Here is a 12,557-nt window from a genome sequence, read left to right as displayed (position 1 = left end):
TCTGGTCCACCCCCTCTGACAAGGCAGGGTCACCTAGAGCAGGTGGGTTCGGAATGTCTGCAGACAGGGAGACTCCACGACCTCCCTGGGCAGCCTGTCAGCAAACCCCGTAAGCTCACACTACAGCAGACGAAAAACCTATCCATTAGGTTACTGCTCATCACCTGTCTCCTCAAACTGGAAGCTTTGCAGACCTTCCAGCAACCCCAACCTGTACCTACAAAGGCGCGGTCGGTCCCCTTTTAAACAGGTTTACGCTACCTTTCCCGCCCTCCCTCCGGGCCGGCCGAACCACACTTACCCCCGAAACCAGGCACTCCCAGCGCGAGCCGCTGCCGAGAGGCCGCGATGTCCCGGCGTTTGAAAACCTTTGAAAATGGCGCGCGGAGCAGCCGCCGCTTCCGCCCCGTCCCCTCAGCAACGGCGGGGACGCGCCTGCCCCGCCAACCACCCGCCCCTTCCCTTCCCTTCCTGCCTTTCCCTTCCCGCCCCTTCCCTTCCCTGCACGCCCAGCAGCCCTCGCGCGGGGGGTGGGACGTTTCCTGCTTTCCTTGGGCCCGGAGACATCGGCGGGCGGCGTTGGGAGAGCGGGGGAGTTGCAGACCTCCCAGCGCTCCAGTAAAACCCTGACACGAGGGACCGGCCCGTGCCGACAGCCCGGCTCCGGGAGCCTACGAGACAGATGGAGAGGGACATTTTATATGGGCAAGTAGAGCTAGGGCACGCGGTAATGGCTTCAAACTGTAAGTAGGTAGGTTAGATTAGATATTAGGAAGAAGTTCTTTACTGTGAGGGCGGTGAGACACTGGAACAGGTTGCCTTGAAAAGTGGATGCCCAATCCCTGGAAGTGTTCCAAGTCCGGGTTGGATGGAGCTCTGATCAGCTTGGTCTGGTGAAATGTGTCCCTGCCCACGACAGGGGGTTGGAACTAGATGATCTTAAGGTCCCTTACAAACCAAACCATTCTATGAAATCCAGATGCCTCAATGTTCCTGAGTTGTCACGTAGCATATTTGTTACAAAACTCAGAAAAAAAAACTCTCATTCATACTCATTCATGCATATTCTTGCATCTGCATCTCAAAATCATCTTACCTCTGTCTGCATGTTTCCCTTTATTGTACCTGTTTCTATTCTGTATACACCCCATCTCTGTCCAACAACTTGGCACTTTCATCAAGATGTACAGAAAACCTATGTCCTGAATCCCTGGCAGCTGAAGCTCCAGGAGAATGAAGGGCTTAGAAGAGGTGGGAGTATACTGATGCTAAAAGGAAGAAAAACAACACATGGAGAAATGGAGCAAATCGACTTCAATGGCCAGAGACAAAACAATGGAATTAACTCTGTTTTCACCTTTTGAAATAACACTCTACAGAAATAAAGAATATGATGAACATAGTTTAATTACGAATAATAGCCATAGTCACATTACAACTCAGAAAACCAATTCAGTCTTCCACTGCATAAAGTTCCACATCAACACTTCCTAGAACAAGGAAGGGAAAATATTTGATAGTCTTCAATGCTTACATAATATCTAAGATGCAAAATATTAGTCAAAACAGTAGTATCCTTTTTGCATACTAAGAAGGTAGTGCTTACTGCTTCTAGCAAGAGGAGGAATTATAAATAAAAGTATCTGAATATTAGGGGAAAGGAAAAACTGTATCCAAAGTGTTTCACAGAATTAATGCTTTCAAACAGTACTTCAGCCCAGTGAAAGAAAAACAAATCCTGTTTCATTTTGCCCTGAAAGACATTTGAAGCAGAGTGTATCTCAACAGATATGGCAGTTAACTACACATACATACGATTGGAAATCCACCTTTTAAAACAAATAGCATTTATAGTGTTTGAATCCCTTATATACAGGCACCTATTTTGCTAGCATCTCTTTCCCTTTTGAGAACTTAATGAGACTGTGCAATACTGGAGCAGTAGTCTAAAATATCCTGTATAGTGAATTCCATAGTAATTCCTGATCCAGGATAGCAGCGAGCTATCAGCCCTTCAAAGTGCTTGTATTGTCGTATAAACTCATCTTGCATGGAATGCCACACAACCTGCCAAAGAAAGCAAACTTTAGAAAAAGTCAACTGGCACAATACGCTACATATGTGAACTACAAAACTCAATTGGCTCATTAATTCATTCTCAGTTCAGGTGTCATTTTCCAGTTAAAGCTTGCTGACAAAGTTCCATAAATGGAGTTGCCACATTACATAAAAAGATTGATGTTTTTCAGCCTTTCAGTTTAAGATCTGTAATGTTTACATGACTCCTACCAAATGTGCAAAGCAGAAAATAGTAAAGATGAGGAAGTTTTCCTAAAGGAGGTATTGCTTTTGTGTTTCAAGAAAACACCCTGAACCAGAACCGTGCTGTAATTCACGTTTCAGATTTTAAAAAGCTGTTTAAACAAGCCTAACTTGTAAATCTATTTATCATTTACTCCAGTAAGAAATGTGCAGAGTATAACAAAAACATTAGATAATGCAACTATCGGAAAAGATGTGATTGCAAGTCTATTCTGCTGTAGTGCATCAGGTTAACAGTGCATTTCAATCTAGTTCTCTCTACTTCCAGTATATTTTGCAGAACAGAGATCACCTCTTAATGGTCAGCTAGGGAATTATAGAGGAATTGTCTTTATGAACCTTACCACCACATTTCAAATCCATGTTAAACAGAAGTATAAAAAATACCCCAAAAACCTCGACTCAAAATTCAGGGTTTTTTTCAGAGTTATGCTGAATATTCTCATAGAATACATATGTAAAAGCAATAATAAAAATCCTCTGTGTAAACATTATAAGGTTTTTAAATCATGATTATGGTTAGTTTACCTGAAGTAAATTTTCTTCTTCACAGAGATGTTTATCTACCTTCTTGTAGAGATTATCCAATCCCTTCTTCACTTCCTTACCAGGATATTCCTTTATAACTTTACGAAGCTCTTGTTTATTGAAAGCCAGCTGATAACTTACTTCCTCTTCTCGTATACCTTGTGCCACACGAGCTTCAACACCTTCAAAAAAATGCTAACAACAAATAACAGCATTAATGACTACTACAAACCTAAACTAATTAACTTAATTTGACAAGGATATATGCAGTTAAGCCTTGATTCCGCTTCATGATTGCTGTGTTCCCCCCATTTTTGTTTTTTAACTGGGCATGAAGTAGTGCTCAGCTATAAACATTAAAACACAGCCCAACAATAGAGTGCTCCAAGTACTAGCATAAAACTTAAATCAGTCATTTCTAGAAGCAATCAAGCTTTTCTTCGCAACCTTATAACTAATAATCACCCTCAAAATCCTCAATTAATGAGCCTGGGAAAATACTGGATCTTTCAGATAAACTCACTAAGCACCTGAGCATCTCTACTTAAATCATAATTACACAACAGCATAGCTGTTCACAATTGCCCTCACTTCTCACTGCTGTTGACCAGTTGGCTCAACATAATACAAATGGAGGGAAGTATTTTTATGAACATGCAGGTAGAGCCACAAAAGCACATTGGGTCTGGCCAGGACAGAGTTAACTGTCTTCATAGCAGCCCATATGGTGCTGGTTTTGGATTTGTGGCTAAAACAGGGCTGATAACAATGTTTTGTTCTTGCTGAACAGGTCAAACCTGATGAAACCATAGTATATAATGTCATTCTCAACAACAAAAAGTAGGGTTGGAGGAGGGGGCAGGGATGATGTTCGGCTTCAAGGTGGCTCACTTTCTTTTTCTCTCTCACACACACACAAAATGGATGCCTCAAAAAGCAAAGAACAGTGGAAGACAGTAGGCAGAATTGAGTCTGAACCTAAGTCACCACTCACTAACACTTCACACATATAGAGCTTTCCCAGAACTTTTCTTATTGTTGAATAATTCAGAAACTACAGTAATTTTCTCTGCAGTTGAGGTAAATAAAATGATCCCAAAGCTCCAGATTACTTTTCTCCTCACTTTTTCCTTCTTCAAAACCATTTCCTTAAGACACTGATGTTTAATCAGTACTATTAATTGCATGGAAAATTTGCTTATTTTCATCCAAGACTGCTACCCTCATGAGTCAAGTACTCTTGCCAGACATGCTGAAGTCCAAAATAATAAAATAAGAGATTATGATAGATGCAGTGATAAAGAGATCAAATAATGCAAACTAAACATTCAAAACTATTCTGTACCATTTAAATGTATACAGAAATATACTTACATTTAATTTTTCAAGAGGCTGTCCAAGTGAATAGATTACATAAGACTGAAGATGATCGGTGTATTTCTGTTTGGCTTCTTTTTTCTCAGCCTCCAGACAAGAAATTTTCAAGCGCGAAAGTGTTGCAAAAATATGATGGAAGTTCTCCATCATGACCACATCTCTGGGTGTTTTCTGGCTTTCGTTAGCTACTTTCTCAACTGAAAGAAACAGAAGCAAAATACATAAGATACCTAAGGGACAACCAAATTCAAAAAAACATATCTAGTAACTATAATACTGTCAAAAAATAAGTTTTGGATTTCATGTAATTGATAAACGTTTGTATGAGTAATCGCCAGAATTGCCACTAAATAGAACAGTATCTGAAAGCCTTCATAAGAAGTAACAGAAAAATACAGGCTCTAAGACCATGAAATTTGTATGACAAGTCACAAGATACAAAATAGCGCCTATGTATGGTCTCATTTACAGAAGTGAGAAACAACTCACACCTGTGGAGGCTTACAAGCAAGCTTTCAGTATCCCTAATAAGTTTTACATGACAGGATTATTTAAGAAAAATCAAAGAAAAATCAATTCCCATCTTCAGTAGGACAAAAATCTTCAATAAGATAGTGGGGCTTTTTTAAATGTACTTCTTAGTCTTTCAATTTTTGCTTATTAGTTTTATGTTCAAATTTACTGTCAGTCCCTAAGTTTAATAATAAAAATAGATAATCCTAGATCTTTTACTCTTCTCTCTCACTCCTAAAAAAAAAAAACAAAAACAAACCACCCCAAAACCAAACAAAACAACAGGCACGCAAAAGAAATTCTACCTATCACTCCCGTACTGCACCTAAAAGCAGGCTGAAAGAGGATGGCTTCCACCAAGAATGCAATTAAGTCTCTGTGCCTGTTCATCCATTTATCCTTTGCCGAAACTACCAGAGTATCAATAATGATTCACTTCAGTCAGAACACTGAACTGCCAACTAGGAAAAGTCTGCTACTGCCATATACTCCCAAAGAATTTTCTACAGGAAAAAAAAAGACAGAAAGCTACTTCAGATTGAGCATGCTGTGTTGCTGCCATCTCCTCTTCCTCTCCAGAGTCATAACCACTTCCCTCTCTCATAACTCGAGATTACAGGTATATACAAAGGGAAATATCTACAGTTCTCTCTTTAAAAGTATATTGCAATCAAAAGGATTACACTTGCTCACCTACCAATAAGAGAGACAACCAAAATTTCAGCCATAATATCGGTCACATGGCTTGCAACAGACAGTCTTAAAAAAATCACCTGTTAATTGGAGCAAAATTATATATAAATAGGAGGAAACAATTATATTAGTAGCTATGACAACCTCAGAAGACCTACCACTGACAAAAACAGCTCTAATAAGTTTTGTGTAGGCTTTATCTAGATCTCCTCGTCGTTCTGCATTTTTGAAAATTGATTCAGCAAGGGCTGCAAACTCTTCAAACTCAGCAACAAATGGAAGGATCCCAACTTTACTCTTCTTTGAGATTTTTACTTCATCCATCTGCTTCATTTGATTACTCTTAAATTTAAAACAAGAACAGATGTTAACCTCTAATATATGACTCTAGATTATGTAACAGCTATTAAAAACAAATGCAGACATACTGAAAACTGATACTTATCCAAACACAGAAATAATTTTTACCTTTCAATTAATATATAATTGAATAGAAAGACTAGTACTCAGTGTTTCTGCCTTTTTACCCTTAAACGTTTATTAAGTAAAATAATTGGAAAGAAAAAGGGAAGACGGGCTTTTATTCTCCTTTGTTTACTTAGTGTTAAGAAAAAAAACCCAGTGAAAAAATCCCAGACTTGTGCACCAGAAGCAATTAACAATTTTCATTCAATAATCCAAGAAGGAACTTCATTTTTCTGATTCAGCCAAGCTAACAATTCTTTTTGGTGCAGAAGTTTCTTTAGTCTTCTATTGAAATATTATTTTTGAGTCTAATTTTAAAAAAATCTTCCAAATATTTTAAGCATTGAACTGATCAAGAATGGTTAGTCTTATTATGTTGGCCTAGAGTCAAATTACATTGATGAAAATTAAGAAAAAAATTATACCAGCAACTATATTTTCACTAAATTTGCCATATATCATATAATGGTCATAGCTGTATTCTGGCAGTAGCGGCTGCCACTGCTCATAGTGCCAAAGAGCGTCACACCCTCCTAAGTCCACAACCTTTTGCTTCGGCAAGTAAAAAAGGCAGAGAGCTACAGTTTACCTAATGGACTTCAGTAATCTCAGTGGGAGTATAAATACAAACAAAAACTAAACATGTCAACCAACTCACAGAATTGAATAAGTGGTCTTATTTGTTACAAATAGCTACTTACTGAAAAAAAATGGAATGGAGAGGAAAAAGGAAACACAACCACCAATTAGTTTATCTTTTTTGAAGGCTTAGCCAGTAGAAGAGCAATAAAGTTACTAATTTTCTCTTCAAATTTAAAGCAAAAATTTAACTATAAAGAAATGCAAAATCAAAGTGGATAGGACTGGTCTTCCTTTAATGTTATAGTTAGCTTAATCAGAATAACTAAAAACTTACAATGCACTTATCAAAGTTCCTTTTGACAGTCACCAAAACGTTTCCAAGTGTTGTGCTGAGAAAGGACGCTGGGTCCACATTTTGTGCTGTCCATACATGATGACTCATCTTAACTAACATATAAAGGGAATTAAAGCTATCAATCTTGTCCCCCAGCGCTATAAGGTTATTCAGCTCAGGTTCAATACAACGAAATATTTTTGTCATCATTTGTCGGATCATGTCCTTCCTATTAAAAATGTATAAGAGAAAAATATTACTCTGACAGTTTACTAGGCTATATTACATGTTCTTTGATAACATTTTTAGGATATATTTATTGGATATAGTAGTCTCTTTTTCATTCAACAAGTCTCATGATTTTCAGAAGGCTGCTAAGGAAGAAACATCAATGCCACACAGTAAAAGTCAACAGTCACAGGTATAAAATATTCCAAAAAGTATTTTCTCTGTGAAAGCTGCCACACACTTTCAGAACTTTGCTAAGCACATTTTCCGTATTACAGAGCCTACTTTCACTTGGCAAACTAAGAGAATTAAGCATCTTTTCTATACCACTATATACAAAAATTTTCTATTTAGTGACACACTTGATGTCTTGTAGCTAAAAATTAAGATTTCACTATTCACTTCCACTAAAAGGGAACAATTTCTGATTACAGAGAAAAGTTTTATATGTCAAATAAATTCAAAAGTAGGCTTAAGAATTAAGAATCAATAATAAACAACAGCAGCACATACTCAGATGATATCGTTTGTGGAACACCGGAAGTGCACGAACGAGATAAAGCTACTCCATCCATTTCCTCCACTTCATTCTGTAAGAACAAGGAATGTATGTAAACAAAGATAAAGTCTGTCTCCAATTCTATATCTAAGCAATAAGTATATATGATAAAACCACCATGATTAGCAGCTCCCTACTCCATCACCCCCTGCCTCTTGAGTTGAAAATATAGCAGTTTGCAAGGTTTGGGTGTTTTCTGGTCACGTTCCACCAAATACAACACTATCCACAATTACTCCCTGTTGTCTTCCTGCATAGCATGGTCAAGTGCTTATTGTGATCTTATGAGGAGATAAAGCCATGGCAAAGAAACCTGTCAGTCCTTCTTTCACAGATTTTGTATTGGTCAGCCAAAAATAAAGATCCTGCCAGATCATGGAGAAAAACACATTATTGATCACCTAGATCACATAACTGCCAGATAAATTTCAAATTTATTTATTTCGAATTTCTCTAATGAGGCCTGGTCAATACTTTTTACTTCAGTGACAGAGAATGTAAGCCATACCGTTGTTGTTCCCGACGTGCTCTGATGTTGTTGTAGTTTGAAAAATTTACTAATGAAGTCCTGTTCTGCCAGACACAGAGGCTCTAGTTCACTTAATACTTGCTCAAAAATCTAAAGAAAGCCAAATATTTTATCAACACACCAAATACTATGAACAGTTAGCAATACTAATTTTAACTGTTTGTTGCATATACTTTCTAACTTCACTAAGCTTTAGAAGGCTTATTACTACTTAACAGAAATGGAAACAGCTTGAACTTCTATCTTTGAAAGTATAGTTGCATCTTCAATATAGTCCTTTCTCATGCATGTAACACTGGTAAGAAAAGAATAACCTATGTTTTTCCACAACTATAAGTTTTCTAGACACAGCCTGAGGCAAAATTTAAAGCCTTAGGGAAGAAAAACAGGTCAACTGTATATGTAGAAGATAACTGCTCTGTAGGAAAAGTAGAAAATGTTTCTATATACCTGCTACAGAAAGCAACAAGTAGGTTTTGTACTGAAGTATGCATCACAATTTTTAGATTTAAACAAAACACTATTTTGGCAATAATTAAAGAAAATAATTTCATTTTATTAATACAAACTATGGAAATTGTAAGTCAAATGTTAGACATATTTTTAATCTGTCACCTTTACAGAACGCAGAATTTTCTCTGCAAGTATTTAGCGAACAAGACAGGCAATAACTTACATAAATGAAACTAATCTTACCACAAAGAAATCCATACTGATGGAAATTCCCATAGGAAAAAATAAAACAACCTAGTAGGTCAGCTCAATAGCTTACAATTTTGTATATATTTGTCACATTCACATATCCCAAATGGGTGCGAGATACAAGTCTGAAGTTGAAAATAATAGCACAATACTTGCATAAAGCTGTTTTACCAAGCTATCTTTTTAATTCTAGACAAGTTGCTGCTACAGGTTTGTAATAAACTTAACAGTTAATATTGTTTCAGGCATATAATGTTTCCTTCCAGAAAAAGATTGAGCAAGGATTTGAAGAGGTCAGAAGAAAACTCATGTCCATCAAACAATTCAATAGAGAAGAAGAAAAATATTTTTATCTCTCACTGATAACTGCTCCTTTTCCTTCTACTGAGGAGTTAATTCCGCAAGAAATAGTGAGTATTGTCACTTTTAAAGGTTTGGAGGGGGGGGAAATCAACAGATGCTGAGGACAGCAGGTTTTCAAACAAGATGAGGACACTCCAATAGTCACTTAGTGCCATTGTGAAAGCTGAAAATTGATGATAACTGATGTGAAACCAGAATAAATAAAATTTTAGGGCCATGCTCAAGTCCTGGCTAAAATAAGTTTCTGCTTTCATATCTTTCACTTTTGCTTGCATACTGGCAAAATGTGACAGAACACATGAATATCTGTACTGAGAAAAATAATATCAGCTGGAGAATCCATCTCAATTCCTATTTGCTTAAAAATGTGTATTTGGCTTAAACTTAATAGACCATTTGTTTTACGCTTGATATTCTTTAAAGATTACACACAGGATATAAAGGAACTAAATAGAATCTTATAATCAGAGAATAATACTCTGATCTACATATTTCTTAGAAACTGCCTTTATTAGATGTATGGTGCATACTGACTTTGAAATTGGCATGTTTTAAGATTTAAACAGTACAGATTTTTAAACTATACAAGAAGGATATGTAAGATGCTTCTAATAAAAAACTAAGCTGGAATCCTATGCAATATTTTGGCTTTACCTTATCAAATTTTGTTCTGTCAGCCACATCAAGGTCAGAGGCAGACATATTTCCCATGTCTAACAGTGAGGATGACTGAGACCTACGGTTTCCTGAACTCTGAACAGAGAGTTTATTTAGACTAGAAGTAGACCCAGTCAGTTTTCCAGAACTTCCATGAAGACCTGTGAAATAAAGACATTATGAAGAAGGAAAGCAAAGGCAGAATAAAATACTGAAGAACAGATTCATTACAGAACATATGAGATCAATACAGTAGTCCTATATTAAAATCAAACAACTCAATTTTTGTCTAAGCTAAAAATGCTTTTGCTATAGACATTCTTTTCTAGTTACAAGGTAACTGAAATACTTCAGTAATTTTCAAAGTACAACATAACTGTATAACCTCTCATTGTAAACTATGGAAAAAAGTATAAAAGGAATGAAACTCTGAAATACAGGAACACTGGGATAGATATTCTCCTTGAAAACTTGAAAGTGAAGACCAGTTATGATCTTTGTGAATGTACTCTGGGCAAAGGCTGCTACAAGCAGAAGAACTGATGCCCAGGAGAGAAAAAATTAAAAAGCTTTATGTACACACAGGCACTTTTTCATCTTGAACTTGATCTTTCTGCTGTGAACATCCTTTTATCTACACAGTTTGTTCTAGCTATTTTGCTGGATCTACAGCTCCATAGTAATTCTACTTCTAATGGTCTCCTCTCCTTTTGATCATAATTAATATTCAGTCATTTCTTCCTGATATTGTCGAGCCTTCTCCTAAGGTGAGGAACATGGTGGTTTTTTTTTTCTAGAATTCTCAGAAATGTTGGACGAGGACAGAGAAAGCTAGTAACAAATAAGACCAAGGAATTATCAATATTTGGCTGCCACGTGAACTTCTTACATCTAAACCACAAAGAAACTTAAAGCAACCCTGCAAGTTTCATTTAACTGCTATGTTGGTATCTAGTCACAAGACAAAGTCTATAAATCTAAGTTGCCACCCTAACTTACTGGAAGAGTTAGAAAACTATGACAAGCTCTCAGGCACAAACATATTTTTACTAGTAGCATGGGGAAAACAGAAGATATTGCCTTTACCTGCAAACCTTTCAAACTTCTGTGTTGGGACATTATAGTTGTGCTTCATTTTTGCCTTGCAAAATCAATGATTCTGCTAATGCTTATTTCATTCTAGAGTACTTCAGTGTTAGGTAGATTCTCCATGATGCAGCACTACATCGTAACATTGACACACATGCATTGACAATACCAACTAATGCAACTAGTTATACTCACTCTCAGTTTCCTGTTTGACAGCACTTTCTTTTCGAGGCAGTGTAGCTGGGATGGATTAGGTTGCAAGCATCAAAGACAAAGACAAGTTAAAATGCAGTTTGCACAAACCATGCACAAGATGCAAGTTAAGCTCTAACTGGAAAGAAACATGCGGAGAACTATAAGCAGCAAGTAACTACATTGCAAACACATTTAGTTGGAGAGGTACTATTCTAGAAATTCAGTATCTAAGCTACATGAAAAATAAAGTAAGTTTCTAGGTATTAAAATTTTCTTTTTCTTATATAGTGTGTTCAGAGAACATTTTTGGTAACGTGTATTCAAGTTCTCCCAAATTGAGAAGTCCATTAAATTAGGGCTTTATTTGTCAGAATTAATATTGCAAAAGACTCAGTTTCCAAGATAAATCATCATATCAATAATAGACCTAAAGAAATTAAAATGTACTTATGTAATTTTTTACTGAGTCAGAGATATTGTCCCGCTTTTTAATTTAAAAAAAACATATACCAATGCTACAAAATCATTCATGGCTAACCTTTTCTTTTTGCAAATCAGGATGTTTACATAGAGAATATATCTTTTGTATTTATGCTGCACCAAAAGCTGAAGACTGGAAATTTGGAGAGGATGAAAATAATAAATATATAGTAAAAAAATTTACAAAGGTTTTTTTTTTATTTTTCCCATTTTTTTCAGAATAAAACAGCTTCTTCAAGTGGACTTCAACATGAAATTTAGAGTAAATGGGCATTTGTAGAAAAAGAGAGAATCCCTAACCAGTAAAAGGCATTTGCATACATACACTAAAAGCAATATGTGGTATTAAGGATCTTGATGAGGATGGATGCTACAAGCCCCCAAAAATGGAGCAGGCAAGCAGAACCTACTGTAATAGAATGAGTAGATACTTCTAAATGCCACAAACATGTCTTAAATACCAGATGTTCTCAAGAAAGCAACACTACTGAAATCAACACCAAATTGAAATTTAATTCCAGCGTAGTTTTTAGATCTTGGGAGTTTGGCAGGTTTTGAATAAAACCTGCATGATATATTTTGGTGTATGCAACTGTCATGCATTGGCCCCACTTCTTCATTGTCCTCAATTTCCAAACGTGTGGGACTTATATCGGAATGTGAAGAACTACAGGCAAAGATCAGGCCTGTAGCTTGAGAAGCTACACTGCATAAACCTATGACAGTAGTAGCACTCCTTCCAACATTGACTTTATGGTATTTAAGTATCAAAGTCTTGGCTTCATCGGAAAAGGAAAAAAAAAAAGAAAAAAAACACTACTTCAGACAAGTGTGAATGCTCATGACCCAGGTAGGGTTTTTTTGCCATAAAAAAGCAGACAAAGAACCTTGCGCTAGCACAGAATGCCAGAATTCTCCCAGCGTTTGAGGCATTCAAATAG

At 36.6% G+C, this 12,557-nt stretch overlaps 2 protein-coding genes and 1 long non-coding RNA gene across 17 annotated transcripts in view; 1 reads left to right on the top strand and 2 right to left on the bottom strand.

Moving 5' to 3' along the window:
- Positions 1–403, bottom strand: part of CEP135 (centrosomal protein 135) — a 36,376-nt gene extending 35,973 nt beyond the window's left edge. For 5 of the 6 annotated variants that reach the window (XR_003533161.1, XM_027676417.1, XM_027676420.1 and 2 more), the window contains exon 1: positions 302–403. The gene's annotated coding sequence lies outside the window, so the exon portion shown is untranslated. Of the gene's footprint in view, positions 1–164; positions 267–301 lie in introns of those variants that run through there. The other variant, XM_027676418.1, reaches the window with a different exon arrangement.
- Positions 404–440: 37 nt separating this feature from the next.
- LOC113964342 lies at positions 441–12,424 on the top strand. Its single transcript, XR_003533162.1, has 3 exons — positions 441–709; positions 9,078–9,242; positions 11,836–12,424. It is a non-coding gene; the product is annotated as an uncharacterized LOC113964342 (long non-coding RNA).
- EXOC1 (exocyst complex component 1) overlaps positions 1,383–12,557 on the bottom strand; it is a 28,464-nt gene continuing 17,289 nt past the window's right edge. For 6 of the 10 annotated variants that reach the window (XM_027676423.1, XM_027676426.1, XM_027676425.1 and 3 more), the window contains 9 exons: positions 11,137–11,181; positions 9,850–10,013; positions 8,110–8,220; positions 7,556–7,632; positions 6,815–7,043; positions 5,592–5,775; positions 4,225–4,424; positions 2,851–3,045; positions 1,383–2,067 (listed from right to left, as the gene is read on the bottom strand). In XM_027676423.1, coding sequence (XP_027532224.1) covers positions 1,915–2,067; positions 2,851–3,045; positions 4,225–4,424; positions 5,592–5,775; positions 6,815–7,043; positions 7,556–7,632; positions 8,110–8,220; positions 9,850–10,013; positions 11,137–11,181 — 1,358 coding nt within the window. In that variant the 3' untranslated portion in view covers positions 1,383–1,914. The remainder of the gene's footprint in view (positions 2,068–2,850; positions 3,046–4,224; positions 4,425–5,591; positions 5,776–6,814; positions 7,044–7,555; positions 7,633–8,109; positions 8,221–9,849; positions 10,014–11,136; positions 11,182–12,557) is intronic. The other 4 variants (XM_027676427.1, XM_027676431.1, XM_027676429.1 and 1 more) reach the window with 1 other exon arrangement.

This window comes from Neopelma chrysocephalum, unplaced genomic scaffold, assembly GCF_003984885.1.
Source record: "Neopelma chrysocephalum unplaced genomic scaffold, ASM398488v2 Primary Assembly neopelma1_42, whole genome shotgun sequence".
In the NCBI taxonomy this organism is placed as follows: domain Eukaryota; kingdom Metazoa; phylum Chordata; class Aves; order Passeriformes; family Pipridae; genus Neopelma; species Neopelma chrysocephalum.
This window is presented reverse-complemented; position numbering and strand designations above follow the sequence as displayed.